Below are 15573 nucleotides of genomic sequence, written 5' to 3'. Positions count from 1 at the left end.
AGTGGGACATTGCAGTTAGATGGTTCTGTAGTTAGTAGAACAGTGGGACATTGCAGTTAGATGGTTCTGTAGTTAGTAGAACAGTGGGAGCATTGCAGTTAGATGGTTCTGTAGTTAGTAGAACAGTGAAGCATTGCAGTTAGATGGTTCTGTAGTTAGTAGAACAGTGGGACATTGCAGTTAGATGGTTCTGTAGTTAGTAGAACAGTGGGGCATTGCAGTTTGATGGTTCTGTAGTTAGTAGAACAGTGGAGCATTGCAGTTAGATGGTTCTGTAGTTAGTAGAACAGTGGGACATTGCAGTTAGATGGTTCTGTAGTTAGTAGAACAGTGGGACATTGCAGTTAGATGGTTCTGTAGTTAGTAGAACAGTGGGGCATTGCAGTTAGATGGTTCTGTAGTTAGTAGAACAGTGGGACATTGCAGTTAGATGGTTCTGTAGTTAGTAGAACAGTGGGACATTGCAGTTAGATGGTTCTGTAGTTAGTAGAACAGTGGGGCATTGCAGTTAGATGGTTCTGTAGTTAGTAGAACAGTGGGACATTGCAGTTAGATGGTTCTGTAGTTAGTAGAACAGTGGGGCATTGCAGTTTGATGGTTCTGTAGTTAGTAGAACAGTGGAGCATTGCAGTTAGATGGTTCTGTAGTTAGTAGAACAGTGGGACATTGCAGTTAGATGGTTCTGTAGTTAGTAGAACAGTGGAGCATTGCAGTTAGATGGTTCTGTAGTTAGTAGAACAGTGGGGCATTGCAGTTAGATGGTTCTGTAGTTAGTAGAACAGTGGAGCATTGCAGTTAGATGGTTCTGTAGTTAGTAGAACAGTGGGGCATTGCAGTTAGATGGTTCTGTAGTTAGTAGAACAGTGGAGCATTGCAGTTAGATGGTTCTGTAGTTAGTAGAACAGTGGGGCATTGCAGTTTGATGGTTCTATAGTTAGTAGAACAGTGGGACATTGCAGTTAGATGGTTCTGTAGTTAGTAGAACAGTGGAGCATTGCAGTTAGATGGTTCTGTAGTTAGTAGAACAGTGGAGCTTGCAGTTTAATGGTTCTGTAGTTAGTAGAACAGTGGGACATTGCAGTTAGATGGTTCTGTAGTTAGTAGAACAGTGAAGCATTGCAGTTAGATGGTTCTGTAGTTAGTAGAACAGTGGAGCATTGCAGTTTGATGGTTCTATAGTTAGTAGAACAGTGGAGCATTGCAGTTAGATGGTTCTGTAGTTAGTAGAACAGTGGAGCTTGCAGTTTGATGGTTCTGTAGTTAGTAGAACAGTGGAGCTTGCAGTTTAATGGTTCTGTAGTTTGTAGAACAGTGGGACATTGCAGTTAGATGGTTCTGTAGTTAGTAGAACAGTGAAGCATTGCAGTTAGATGGTTCTGTAGTTAGTAGAACAGTGGAGCATTGCAGTTTGATGGTTCTATAGTTAGAAGAACAGAGCGACAGGTGAGGTTGGGTGTGTAACGTCTGGGAGATATGAGCGCAGGGAAAGACTCACCTTAGCATAACTAACAGAAGTTCTAGGCCTCTATACGTGACCTAGACAGTTGCACTAGGAAAGAAGAGTCATTCTGGTGGCAGCTCCCAAACAAATCTTGTGAAATCTACATGTATCATATGTAACCACACAGGTGGGCCTAGAAGCCTGTTGTTAACTTGACTCTGCATCATGTGTGGGTGTTTTTGTGCAATGTAATTGTCTTTTTAGATATTAAATTACACAAATGAAACATGTACTACAATTCTACATATGTTTCATGTACTTTGTAGGGTCTGAAATGAATTTACAAGGCATGTTTTATATACAGTTCCAGATCAACATTTGATCAATACAGGTGTCAGCATGTACAGTATATTGTGTTTAACTCAATGTAGGATTTTAGCACTAATATTTATTAATTCATGTTTGCACTTTATATAGTATTTTAAATCATTTTGTTTGTCAGGAGGCAATGTGCACTGTTACATTAGGCTCTTGACTTGTGGAAGATACTTTTTGAACGCCGCCAATCTAACAGTACAGCAATACTACTGCACCATCTAGTGGTCAAATCAAGTACTATGAAAGCGTAATCTCACGACAGCTCATTTTTTAAATGTCATTATAATCTTTAGTGGGTGTGATGAATAATCTCTCAATTGAATTGGTGTTCATTTTTTATCATAAGGACATTTGAATGCAAATAAATAATACATTTTTCAGAAGTCTTACACAATCATTCATGAAATCTATTTATTTTGGAGGCAGTAGCTAAATAGGCCATAAATTCCACTCTGATATGTCTACCCGAATTAGTTTGGACGTGCCTCCAAATCTGATTGGTCTATTCGAAGACGCTTCTGACGAGCTGTTAAAGGAAACGCCAATCCCTCACGCCATTGGCTATGCGCGCCCAATCCCTGCGCATTGGTTTGGTCTGTGCTATCTGGAATCCTTGGGACGTCCATTAACGTTGATATTTAAAATGGTTACTGTAGGTAAGCGTTATGTTTAGGTAAAAGGGTAGGGACGTCCCAAGGATCCCAGATAGCAATGTTTGGTGCTGCTGCGTCATCAGAAGCAGTCCCACGCATGCGTCTCTGTGAGTTTAAGCGGTCGAAGTGTCAGTAGCTAGGTAGAGGCAGCGGCAAAAGAAACCCAGCTACAGTCCAGTGCTAGCCCCGACCACCGCAAGGACACAGGGCACATGAACAGTAGAATGGCTGCGTCTTCGAGCAGGGTAATGCTGGGGCCACTCGTTGCTGCCATTGACCAGGGTACGAGCTCGACGCGGTTCCTGGTGAGTTACAACCCCCGCCGTCGCATTGAATGGTTCTTCTTGTCCTTTAAATAACCTAGTTAGACACCCGGTTGATTTCGTTATAACTCTCCGATTAGCTTTTTTAATATAACCTTTATAGCCGTGCACATTCTATTCTAGTCCTATCGACCGAATGTTTGTGCTTTCTGCAGATTTGTTGTTTAGTAATCGTTCATTCATGCATGAACACGCAGGACTCTAGTGGGACTAACTAAGGGACAGTTCACTCAGTAATTTAGTCAATTAGCTAGGAAAATTGTCTTCCTCTTGGATGTCATTTCGGCTTGTAAATTCTGCAAGGGTGGTTGGTGTCCAATCTCGGTTGTTACAGCCATTCGGCCTAAATCTCCAAATGGCTGGTGTGGTTGCAGGCTCTTTCTCCAGCAGAAATACTTGGTTAAACACATGAACCTGATGGCTGGAGTGAAAGCCTGAACACACACCAGCCCTTTGATAGGACTATCCTGTTCTAATGTGTAGCCGCCATAGAAATGCTGAGTCTGTAATTCATTCATTGTGCAGACCAGCACATCCTCCAGTGCCTGAAGTTTGTGTAACAGTAGGCTTGGAGGGACTCTCTCCCTCACTCTGTCCCAGTCCTCCCCCTGCTGCTATTCCCCTATGGCATCTTCTTACCCCACATTGAAACCAGCTGTTGTGTCCTACGGAAGCCAGTTTGGACCAGAATGGACAGGTTGACTGACGGGTCACCCCTAAAATCTCTAAATGTTTCACTAGACCTCTGAAGGGAAGGCAGGAAAGGAGGGGTGGGTGTGTGTTTGTGTGAAAGCTAACAAGGACACTTTTTGATTTGTTAAAGAGCTATCTGTGTTATTGTTGTCACATTTCCTGGAGAGGTGTCTGCTGTTGAGGATACTACTGTGATTGGGCATGGAGCTGTCTGTTCCGTCTCCCTTAACACTGTCTCCTCTCCTCTCCCACAACTGATACATCATAACTCTGTGTGCTGTCTCTCCTGTTGTCGTCCGTCTCTCCTGTTGTCGTCCGTCTCTCCTGTTGTCGTCCGTCTCGCTTGTTGTCGTCTGTGTTGTTTTTCAGTTCCACTCTGCGGTTTAGTTGGCAGATGCTTTGGTCCAGATGTTTACTCCTGTTCTCTCTTCTCATCCCCAGGTGTTCAATGCTAAAACAGCCGAGCTCCTCAGTCACCACCAGGTTGAGATCAACCAGAGTTTCCCCAAGGAAGGGTCGGTACATGCAGCCGTGTTGCCTCTACAAATCCCCTATTAGTTCCATTCAAACTGGATGACCCGTAACCTCTGAGGTCTATTAACCTCTCTCCTTGAACCCTCTGTTTAGGTGGGTGGAAGAGGATCCCAAAGAGATCCTGCAGTCTGTGTACGAGTGTATGGAGAGAACCTGTGAGAAACTCACCCAGCTCAATATTGACATCTCCAACATCAAAGGTAAAACACGCACACACACACACCACATACTGAACACACCCATGCAAATGCTTCCTCATATTACAGTCTGTCACTTTCACTCACCAAACGTGAACCTTTCTAGCCATTGGAGTGACCAATCAGAGAGAGACCACGTTGGTTTGGGACAAAGAGACAGGCGAGCCACTCTACAATGCTATCGGTGAGATATGAATATGTGCCTGTGTTCACATCTCTTTCCTCATGACCTATAAAGCCATCATCTAAGGCCTGGAAGGATTTTAAAGACCCAGGTTGTGTTGGTTGTGTGCAGTGTGGCTGGACCTGCGGACCCAGTCGACCGTGGAGCATCTGATCAACAAGACACCTGGGAGAAACAAGAACCATTTGAAGGTGAGATGCCGGGGACACCGACTGCAGACAGTCATGTTTTATCAGGCCTAGTTTACCCGGATGTCAAAGGCAAATGTCCAAGAAACGATCCAACTATTCCAACTATCTGAAGTAAAACAAAAGAATAAGCTCAGTTCTACCTCTCTGAGGTATGTGTTATAATTGTCCCCCCTCTCTGCTCAGCACAAGACTGGTCTCCCAATCAGTACGTACTTCAGTGCTGTGAAGCTTCGCTGGCTGATGGATAATGTGGATGAGGTCGCGGAGGCAGTCCTGACACACAGAGCCATGTTCGGCACCGTCGACTCCTGGCTCATCTGGGTAGGAGGGACACACCTCTTTAGATGGGGTTTATGATGTCTGTGTGTGAGTGGTAAGGATAGGAAAGGCCCACCATGGCCATCTGCCTACTCCAAGACAAGTTGTCCTCTGTGTTTCTGACTAGATCTTACATGTGTCCAGTATTGTCTGTGTCAGTGTCTGTGTTTGACCCCACACAGTGTCTGACAGGTGTCTGTTTGCCCCCCACCCCCCACAGTGTCTGACAGGTGTCTGTTTGCTCGCCCCCCACAGTGTCTGACAGGTGTCTGTTTGCTCCCCCCACAGTGTCTGACAGGTGTCTGTTTGCTCCCCCCACAGTGTCTGACAGGTGTCTGTTTGCTCCCCCCACAGTGTCTGACAGGTGTCTGTGTTTGCCCCCCACAGTGTCTGACAGGTGTCTGTGTTTGCCCCCCACAGTTTCTGACAGGTGTCTGTGTTTGCCCCCCACAGTTTCTGACAGGTGTCTGTTTGCTCCCCCCCCCACAGTTTCTGACAGGTGTCTGTGTTTGCCCCCCACAGTTTCTGACAGGTGTCTGTTTTCTCCCCCTCCCCCAGTGTCTGACAGGTGTCTGTGTTTGCCCCCCACAGTGTCTGACAGGTGTCTGTGTTTTCCCCCCACAGTGTCTGACAGGTGTCTGTGTTTTCCCCCACAGTGTCTGACAGGTGTCTGTGTTTCCCCCCACAGTATCTGACAGGTGTCTGTGTTTTCCCCCCACAGTGTCTGACAGGTGTCTGTGTTTTCCCCCCACAGTGTCTGACAGGTGTCTGTGTTTGACCCCCACAGTGTCTGACAGGTGTCTGTGTTTGACCCCCACAGTGTCTGACAGGTGTCTGTGTTTGACCCCCAGTGTCTGACAGGTGTCTGTGTTTGACCCCCAGTGTCTGACAGGTGTCTGTGTTTGACCCACACAGTGTCTGACAGGTGTCTGTGTTTGACCCCCACAGTGTCTGTGTTTGACCCCACAGTGTCTGACAGGTGTCTGTGTTTGACCCACACAGTGTCTGACAGGTGTCTGTGTTTGACCCACACAGTGTCTGACAGGTGTCTGTGTTTGCCCCCCCACAGTGTCTGACAGGTGTCTGTGTTTGACCCACACAGTGTCTGACAGGTGTCTGTGTTTGACCCACACAGTGTCTGACAGGTGTCTGTGTTTGACCCCACAGTGTCTGACAGGTGTCTGTGTTTGCCCCCCACAGTGTCTGACAGGTGTCTGTTTGCCCCCCACAGTGTCTGTGTTTGCCCCCCACAGTGTCTGTGTTTGCCCCATACAGTGTCTGACAGGTGTCTGTGTTTGACCCCCCACAGTGTCTGTGTTTGACCCCCACAGTGTCTGACAGGTGTCTGTGTTTGCCCCCCCCACAGTGTCTGACAGGTGTCTGTGTTTGCCCCCCACAGTGTCTGACAGGTATCTGTGTTTGCCCCCACAGTGTCTGTGTTTGCCCCCCACAGTGTCTGTGTTTGCCCCCCCCACAGTGTCTGTGTTTGCCCCCCCCCCACAGTGTCTGACGGGTGTCTGTGTTTGACCCCCACCCCCCACAGTGTCTGACGGGTGTCTGTGTTTGACCCCCACAGTGTCTGACAGGGGGGAAGAGTGGGGGAGTCCACTGCACAGACGTGACTAACGCCAGCAGGACCATGCTGTTTAACATCCACACCCTGGACTGGGACCCAGAGCTTTGCAAGTAGGTGAACGTCCAGTACATAGTGTACTCCCTCATACATGTCCATTCAGTGAGACAAACCATATCTTCTGTGTATTTACACTTGTTCCTGTTTTTGACTATTTCTTTCAGGTATTTTGATATTCCAATGGAGATTCTCCCAAAAGTGAGGAGTTCCTCAGAAATCTACGGCTTAATGGTAAGTCCCCATTGTCTTTGTGTGAATGTCTGTGGGTTGGGAGAAGGTGAATTATGAAGTGTTGCTCTGTCTATTCAACATGCTTATGATTATTATGCAACAACCTGTGGTTAGCTGTACTTCTATCCAATCATAAGCATTTATGAATCACATTCGTAGGGCATTTAGTCTGTTTTTCATAGTCTGTACTTGCTTGAGGTGTTGTCACAAGCATTCTTTTGTGTGTGTCCCTGTTGTCTATAGAAAATATGTTCTAGCCTGGTGAGTATGGGGGTCCACATCGATGTCCTCATCACTGTTAATGCTCTGTCAGAATGTGATCCCCAGTCATCTTGCCTCTGTGTCAGTGACTGAACCATCCAAAGGTGCATTTCCAAGCCATTGACAAGACAACGGTCAGATGTGTTGAGCAAGACTTTTGAAGGCTTTGAGACAAGTATATTTATTTTTAGAGAGTTACGCCTCACCCTAAATGTACTTATATTGATTCCGCCCCTTTATTGTATAGGATATAAAGCATTTTAAAAGTTTGGGTGAAACGGATTTTCATGGTACACACATAATATATATATTACACACACAAGAGTATGTGGACACCCCTTCAAATTGGTGGAATCGGCTATTTCAGCCAGACCTGTTGCTGACAGGTGTATGAAATCGAGCACACAGCCATGCAATCTCCATAGACAAACATTGGCAGTAGAAGGGCCTTACTGAAGAGCTCAGTGACCTTCAACATGGCACTGTCATAGGATGCCACCTTTCCAACAAGTCAGTTGGTCAAATTTCTGCCCTGGTCAACTGTAAGTGCTGTTATTGTGAAGAGGAACTGTCTCGGAGCAATAATGGGTTGGCCGCGAAATGGTAGACCACACAAGCTCACAGAACGGGACCCTCGAGTGCTGAAGCGTGTAAAAAAAGTCTGTCCTCAGTTGCAACACTCACTACTGAGTTCCTAACTGCCTCTGGAAGCAACGTAAGCACAATAACTGTTTGTCGGGAGCTTCATGAAATGGGTTTCCATGGCCGAGCAGCCACACACAAGCCTAAGATCACCATGCACAATACCAAGCGTCTGCTGGAGTGGTGTAAAGCTCGCCACCATTGGACTCGGGAGCAGTGGAAACGCGTGAATGACGCTTCACCATCTGGCAGTCCGACGGATGAATCTGGGTTTGTTGGATGCCAGGAGAACGCTACCTACCCCAATAGGCAGGGTAGCTTAGTGGTTAGACCGTTGCACTAGTAACCGGAAGGTTGCAAGTTCAAAACCCCTGAGCTGACAAGGTACAAATCTGTCGTTCTGCCCCTGAACAGGCAGTTAACCCACTGTTCCTAGGCTGTCATTAAAAATAAGAAATGGTTCTTAACTGACTTACCTTGATAAATAAAGGTAAAAATAAATAAATAGTGCACACTGTAAAGTTTGGTGGAGGAGGAATAATGTTCTGGGGCTGTTTTTCATATGCCCCCTAGTTCCAGTAAAGGGAAATCTAAACGCTACAGCATACAATGATATTCTAGACTGTTCTGTACTTCCAACTTTGTGGCAACAGTTTGGTGAAGGACCTTTCAATGCCCCCGTGCACAAAGCGAGGTCCATACAGAAATGGTTTGTCGAGATCGGTGTTAGAGAACATGACTGGCCTGCACAGAGCCCTGACTTTTTAACCCCATCAAACACCTTTGGGATGAATTGGACCACCGACTGCGAGCCAGGCCTAATCGCCCAACATCAGTCAGACCTCACTAATGCTCTTGTGGCTGAATGGAAGCAAGTCCCCGAAGCCTGCCCAGAAGAGTGGAGGCTGTTATAGCAATACCCATGGTTTTGGAATGAGATGTTCGATGAGCAGGTGTCCACATGCTTTTGTAGTGTATTTGTAGAACACATCTTGAGTAGTCAGGTCGGACTGAAACAGACAGATATCCACCAAACCGTTCTGGATCAGATTGGAAATGTACTGGATGGGTGTGTGCTTCCTGCTCCTGTCGTGGCATGTCGCTCTGCTACTGTGGATGATGCCGCCCTACACCTTACTGCAATGCCCCACACCTTGCCCAGGTGTTCAGTGGGCTGCTGTCCACTTCCTGTCTGGCTGCTCCTCATCCTGTTGACATGTTTCTACAAGCTGTTCTGTAAATCTCTTCACTCTTCCACTCAGTCCCATTTCGGTCGTCTCCGTTCCATTTCGATCCCTAGCCCCTGTTGGTGATTGAGGGTTATAGTGAGTTCAATGAGAGTGAAGATATTTGACTGGTGTGCCTTAAACCATTTGTCTCCAAGACAACATGTCTCCTTCATGCTCTTTGATTGGCTGCATCGAGAACGTCTGTTGGCTATAGCACCGTACTGTAGAGTAAAACACTTCTACAGTCTGTCTGTACACAAGCAACACTTCTTCTACAGCAGCTTGAAACATCAAACTGTTTCATACAGGGAAGAGTCTTTCTTTGCTGGGTCTTGTGGTAACAGAGTTGGCCAGAATTTTACGCTGTGAAGCTGGTTCATTTTTCTAACACGTTATTGTTTCTTTGACAGAAATCGGGCTCTCTTAGTGGCATACCCATCTCAGGGGTAGGTTTTCAAACATCCTGTCTTACTCTGTTCAAGGTCTCTTATTACATTTCCTGATGTTATGAGGAGTAATTGGCACCTGTTCCCACCTATCTGAACGGCCTTTGTTTACAGTGTCTTGGGGACCAATCGGCTGCTCTTGTTGGACAGATGTGCTTTCAGGAAGGGCAGGCCAAAAACACGTAAGACTTCTCCATAAGGTTTTCATAGCTGGTGATAGAACCATATATTTGGGATGTACTGTAAGTTTTGAGATATTTTGCTGTGACAAACGTCAGTGACCAGGTATGATTATCCTTCAGATATGGAACTGGCTGCTTTCTACTCAGAAACACTGGAGCCAAGGTGATTTTCTTCCAAATCATCTTTACAAAAAACAAAAAACAAATTTAAGATGTGGAACATTCATCTGTGACATCACTCAGCCTAGACAGGCATTTGCATGTCTCTTGAAAGGTCTGTTTTAACATATCTGTTTAACTGTTATCTCTTGCAGCCTGTCATGTCAGACCATGGCCTACTGACCACGGTGGCCTACAAACTAGGTCGAGACAAACCTGCCTGCTACGCGCTAGAGGTAGGCATGGATCATAGATTAAACTTGTACTGCACTATTATGCATTCATATCTGACCTGATCGGTCTGTTGTCAGTTCTATTTTCTGATTGGTCCTTAATTCCCCTACTGGTCTATGATTGGTCGTTGCCAGGGCTCAGTGGCCATAGCGGGGGCTGTGGTTCGCTGGCTGAAGGACAACCTGGGGATCATTCAGACTTCCGCAGAGCTGGGTAAGGGGAAGTCCTTCACAACACTAGTAGAGGGGTGTGTTCCAGAACACATCATGAGAACTCTCTCCCGTCTCCATACCTCCCGTCTCCATACCTCCCGTCTCCATACCTCCCGTCTCCATACCTCCCGTCTCCATACCTCCCGTCTCCATACCTCCCGTCTCCATACCTCCCGTCTCCATACCTCTTCGTTTCCTTCATCCTCAGAGAAACTGGCGGCTTCAGTGGGCACGTCGTACGGTTGTTACTTTGTCCCGGCGTTCTCTGGTCTGTACGCTCCCTACTGGGAGCCCAGTGCACGAGGGTGAGTACTAGTCTTTAAATGAGCCCATTCTCTTTCCCTTACATTTGGTAAAGAAGGAATGTTAAATCAAGAAGTGTCAAATATCTCGCTCTCATACACAGGATAATCTGTGGTCTGACTCAGTTCACTAACAAGAGTCACCTGGCCTTCGCTGCATTGGAAGCTGTCTGTTTCCAGACTCGAGAGATCCTGGATGCGATGAACCAGGACAGTGGCATCCCTCTGACCCAGCTCCAGGTGGACGGGGGCATGACCTCCAACAGACTACTGATGCAGCTGCAAGCTGATATACTCTGCATCCCCGTTGGTAAGAGACTCTCTCTCTGTTTCTTTGTCTCTATAAGTCTGTCTTTCGCTCGCTCTCTCTCTCTTTCACACAAACTATGTTAATATCCACAATGATGAGGAAGAATGTGTTTGTAGTGAAGCCCTCCATGCCTGAGACCACTGCCCTGGGGGCGGCCATGGCTGCGGGGGCAGCAGAGGGGGTCAGTGTCTGGAGCCTGCGTCCTGAGGACCTCAGTGAGGTCACCTCTGAGAAGTTTGAGCCACAAATCAATCCTGAAGGTAAGGGACAAGTAAAGCACTGTTACCTTATTTCAATACTAGCAGTTCCTATTTGTTTGAACACAGACCTACAGTAACAGTCAAACGTTTGGACACACCTACTCATTTAAGGGTCTTTATTTATTTTTACTATTTTCTACATTTTAAAATAATAGTGAAGACAAACTATGAAATAACACATGGAATCATGTAGTAACCAAAAAAGTGTTAAACAAATCAAAATATATTTTATATTCTTCAAAGTAGCCACCCTTTGCCTTGATGACAGCTTTGCACACTCTTGGCTTTTTTATCAACCAGCTTCACCTGGAATGCTTTTCCAACTTGGAGATCCCGCATATGCTGAGCACTTGTTGGCTGCTTTTCCTTCACTCTGCAGTCCAACTCATCAATTGTCCAAACCATCTCGATTAGGTTGAGGTCGGGTGATTGTGGAGGCCAAGTCATCTAATGCAGCACTTGTCACTCTCCTTCTAGCCCTTACACAGCCTGGAGGTGTGTTGGGTCATTGTCCTGTTGAAAAACAAATGATAGTCCCACTAAGCGCAAACTAGATGGGATGGCGTATCGCTGCAGAATGCTGTGGTAACCATGCTGGTTGTGTGCCTTGAATTCTAAATAAATCGCTGTGTCAGCAGCAAAGCACCATCACACCTCCTCCTCCATGCTTCACGGTGGGAACAACACATGTGGAGATCATCCGTTCACCTACTCTGCGTCTCACAAAGACACGGCAGTTGGAACCAAAAATCTCACATTTGGACTCATCAGACCAAAGCACAGATTTCCACCAGTCTAATGTCCATTGCTTGTGTTTCTTGGCCCAAGCAAGTCTCTTCTTATTGGTGTCCTTTAGTAGTGGCTTCTTCGCAGCAATTTTATCATGAAGGCCTGATTCACACAGTCTCCTCTGAACTGTTGATGTCTGTTACTTGAACTCTGAAGCATTTATTTGGGCTGCAATCTGAGGTGCAGTTAACTCTAATGAATTTATCCTCTGCAGCAGAGGTAACTCTGGGTCTTTCTTTCCTGTGGCGGTCCTCATGAGAGCCAATTTCATCATAGTGCTTGATGCGTTTTTGTGACTGCTCTTGAAGAAACTTTCAAAGTTCTTTAAATGTTCCGGATTGACTGACCTTCATCCCATAAAGTAATTATTTATATAATAATTTATTTAAATAATAATATTTAACCTTTATTTGACTAGGCAAGTCAGTTAAGAACAAATTCTTATTCATAATGACTGCCTAGCTCGGCCAAACCCGGACGATGCTGGGCCAATTGTGCACCACCCTATGGCACTCCCAATCACGGCCGGTTGTGATAGAGCCAGGGTCTGTAGTGACGCCTCAAGCACTGAGATGCAGTGCCTTAGACCACTGAGCCACTCGGGAGCCCTGTGATGGACTGTTTCTCATATTTGAGCTGTTCTTGCCATAATATGGACTTGATCTTTTACCAAATAGGGCTGTCTCCTGTATACCACATCTACCTTGTCACAACACAACTGATTTGCTCAAACGCATTAAGGAGGAAAACAATCCACAAATGTACTTTTAACAAGGCACACCTGTTAATTGAAATGCATTCCAGGTGACTACCTGATGAAGCTGGTTGAGAGAATCCAATGTGTGCAAAGCTGTCATCAAGGCAAAGGGTGGCTTCTTGGAAGAATCTAAAATATATTTTGATTTTGTTTAACACTTTTTTTGGTTTGTTTTGGTAACTACATGATTCCATATGTTTTATTTCATAGTTTTGATGTCTTCACTATTCTACACTTTAGAAAATAGTTAAACCCTGGAATGAGTAGGTGTGTCCAAGGTTTTGACTGGTACTGTAGGTCAAAAGTATTTGTCTCAATTCTGGAGGTAAGGGACACCACTGTTACCTTATCTTAATGCTAGCAGTCCCTGTTTGTTTGAACACAGACATGGGTCAAAGTATTTCTGTCTCTCTATCAACCCTTGAGGTAAGGGTCATGTAAAGCCCTGTTACCTTCTCATTGCTAGCTGTTCCTATTTTTTTGAACACAGACATGGGTAAATATATGTCTGTCTCTCTGTCTCTCTATGAACCCTGGAGGTCAGGGAGCCTATGGTAAGGACAATATACATGAACCCAGCAAACTGCAAAATGTTTGCTGTTGTACCCATGTGAATAAATGGGATGATGTATTTATATCGGTCTTGCCCTCTCTCGTGTTCTCCCCTCTTGTCTTCTGTAGAGAGTGAGTTTCGATATGCTCGCTGGAAGAAGGCCGTACAGAGAGCCATGAACTGGGAAACCACTGAACCCATCTCTAATGGAAATGGTAGGGACTGTTCTCCACTTCAATACTGACAGGTTTAATGTAGGCTGCTCCATAATAGCACCGTGTATAACAACCAGGGACAGTAAGACTGAACAGTGGCGCCCCTAATGAATACAGTGAGATTGGGTGGCTGTTCCAATTCCTAAAAACACAGTCAACTTCTTCTAAACTGAAAAAGTCCAAGAAATTGTAATCTAGAGTGGCGATGTTATTGTTGAGCTGTAACCTGGTCCCAGGCCTGTTTGCTGTCTTGCCAACTCTTATGGTCATTATCATGCCAATAACCGTAGGAGTTGGCAAGACAGTAGAAATAAAGGGATCTTGGAACAGGCTGGTTAAACTGTACCCAGAGGTGGTAATTCTGTGTCCTGCTGTTTCTCTCTCTCTCCTGTCTGGCTTGAATTGGACCTGGGTTTGGGCATCGTCCAGGTGAAACTAGTATCTTCAGTAGTGTCCCACTGGGCTTTTACATTCTGGGTAGCATGTTCATGTTAATTGGAGCAAAATACATCGCAGGTCAGTGTCCGCTTTAGTGTGGATGTGCTAACAGTGCATGAGAGAGGAAGTGTGTGTGTGAAACGTACATGTACTTTGTATGAACAAGGATGAATGAATCTGACTGAAGTGTGTGTGTACTCTATCATATAGCTTTTAGTTGATCTGAGGGATAAAGTGGTGTTTTGAAGTGTGTTTGTGGTTAATCTGTATCTTTTGCGCTAACTCTTGTCTTAACAAAGTTAGACTGAAAGCTAGTTCTCCCAACCTTCTGCTACTGCAACAATCACATGCTTTACCTGATCGTTTCTCCTGCAGTAACACCATAGCGTAACACCATAGCACCTGCTAGCTCTTCCTTCCAAGACTTGGCGACATTACCCTGTAGTTTCAATCCCTGGCATTTATAGCAAAACATCCCCTCCTATGTGGCCTGGTGGTATTAAACTCTTTCTCTGTTTTTACCCAGGTCACAAGTAGACTGTGGCCCGTGATGCATTGCAGTGGATCAGAAGGGGCGGGTCCAGGATAGGACACATCCTGCTATTCTTCAGTTTCCCCGGACCACTCCCTCACCGTACCTTTGGTTGAATGGCCAAAACACAAACGTTCCATGTCAGCGCTCCAATCCAACCGTTACCTGGGAACCCAACTGTTGGCCTGGAGCCCAGTAGCTGATGGGAACTGTAGTGTGGAATGGACCCAGTAATGAATAAATCTGGTGTTTAGGAATGATGTTGCTCTACATCCTAATGGACATTGCTCTTCTTGTGTGACTGAGTGACTGTGGGGGTGGTGAATATGGGATGGGTTGTGTATGCAATATCTATCCATGTCATTTTTGGTTCCTTGTTTGTTTTTTTTTGGTCAACTATCATTAGTGAATATCCTTGGACAAACTGTAGTGCTATTCACAGAACACAACTCTTCCTCATCTAATCCAAAAACACAATCTGTCAATTGTAACATTGCCCTGCTGTCACTGTCACACATTCCTCACTTCACTGTTGTGCTTGAATGAGTTCTCCCAACGTTGTCTTGGGTTCTGAATGAGTTCTCCCAACGTTATCTTGGAAAGGTTGGTAAGGGCCTCACAATGAACTGCAATGTGGGTTTCTGGAGCACGTTAGATTTTGTTCTGGGTTTGTGTTGTATGTAAATGGTCTGAGAGATGAACCTTTTCTAACCCTGTTTGGTTGAACCCACTGCCTGGAGAGCAGAACTTGAATCTCGTGGCCCTAAGAAATGGTAATGCAGGGTTATTGTAAAGGACTAGTCATTGTGGTTACTTTCAAGTTGCCATGTTTATAGACAGGCTGGTTAAGGATGTAGTTGCCCATATGCACTGATTTGGGGGTGGTTAGTGTTCCCCTCTTATGGAGGACTGGGGTAAGCTGATCCTAGATCTGTGCTCTGAGGCAACTTCACTTCTAAGTGAGAGTTTGTCCCATATGGTACACTGTTCTCTATGTAGGAGTATAACCTTTGACTGGGACGCAGCCTGAGTAAGGGACCCATTGTATATGATTTAATGTACCAAAATAAAATGTCTCTATGGCAACTGAATACTTCTGTAAATTTGGCCAATGAATGCACTGTCCAGAGTAAGCATAATAGATATGAAAGGTTTCAGGTTGGAAGACACCAGACTTTAAAGGCTGGATTCAATCCATATCTTAGATCTGCATTACAGCTGGTTGAGATTAAAAGGTGATGTTTGGAGACTGTTCACGGTATACGATGACTCAATC

General features: G+C 45.5%; 2 protein-coding genes across 5 annotated transcripts in view; both read left to right on the top strand.

Annotated features, from left to right (window-relative positions):
- The window catches only part of LOC118375312 (transmembrane protein 272-like), a 3987-nt gene extending 1703 nt beyond the window's left edge, over window positions 1-2284 (top strand). The window contains exon 1 of the mRNA XM_052515698.1: window positions 1-2284. This exon is cut by the window's left edge and continues 1703 nt beyond it. The gene's annotated coding sequence lies outside the window, so the exon portion shown is untranslated.
- A 177-nt stretch (window positions 2285-2461) lies between these two features.
- Window positions 2462-15388, top strand: gk (glycerol kinase). Of its 4 annotated transcripts, XM_052515694.1 has the most exons (21): window positions 2462-2777; window positions 3930-4003; window positions 4116-4222; window positions 4326-4403; window positions 4515-4594; window positions 4778-4915; window positions 6489-6598; window positions 6710-6776; window positions 7020-7037; window positions 9319-9354; window positions 9469-9536; window positions 9657-9699; window positions 9851-9931; window positions 10064-10142; window positions 10350-10446; window positions 10548-10753; window positions 10870-11013; window positions 13099-13113; window positions 13241-13327; window positions 13757-13843; window positions 14292-15388. In XM_052515694.1, the coding sequence occupies exons 1-21, from the start codon at window positions 2685-2687 to the stop codon at window positions 14300-14302; spliced, it is 1719 nt and encodes a 572-aa protein (XP_052371654.1). In that variant the 5' UTR covers window positions 2462-2684; the 3' UTR covers window positions 14303-15388. The 4 variants fall into 4 exon arrangements, with proteins under 4 accessions (XP_052371654.1, XP_052371655.1, XP_052371657.1 ...); XM_052515695.1 differs by lacking the exon at window positions 13099-13113; XM_052515697.1 differs by lacking the exon at window positions 13757-13843.
- The last annotated feature ends 185 nt before the right edge of the window (window positions 15389-15573 follow it).

This window comes from Oncorhynchus keta, unplaced genomic scaffold (assembly GCF_023373465.1).
Source record: "Oncorhynchus keta strain PuntledgeMale-10-30-2019 unplaced genomic scaffold, Oket_V2 Un_scaffold_29839_pilon_pilon, whole genome shotgun sequence".
Taxonomy (NCBI): domain Eukaryota; kingdom Metazoa; phylum Chordata; class Actinopteri; order Salmoniformes; family Salmonidae; genus Oncorhynchus; species Oncorhynchus keta.
Note: the sequence above shows the minus strand (reverse complement) of the source record. Positions and strands in the feature narration are given on the sequence as shown.

What these genes read in the sequence shown, in the direction of transcription:
- gk (XM_052515694.1), top strand. Translation starts at nt 2,685, where the DNA reads ATGAACAGTAGAATGGCTGCGTCTTCGAGCAGGGTAATGCTGGGGCCA. An exon ending in CAGAGTTTCCCCAAGGAAGG is followed by an intron (nt 4,004 to 4,115) that starts GTCGGTACATGC and finishes CCCTCTGTTTAG; the next exon opens with GTGGGTGGAAGAGGATCCCA. An exon ending in TCGACTCCTGGCTCATCTGG is followed by an intron (nt 4,916 to 6,488) that starts GTAGGAGGGACA and finishes TGACCCCCACAG; the next exon opens with TGTCTGACAGGGGGGAAGAG.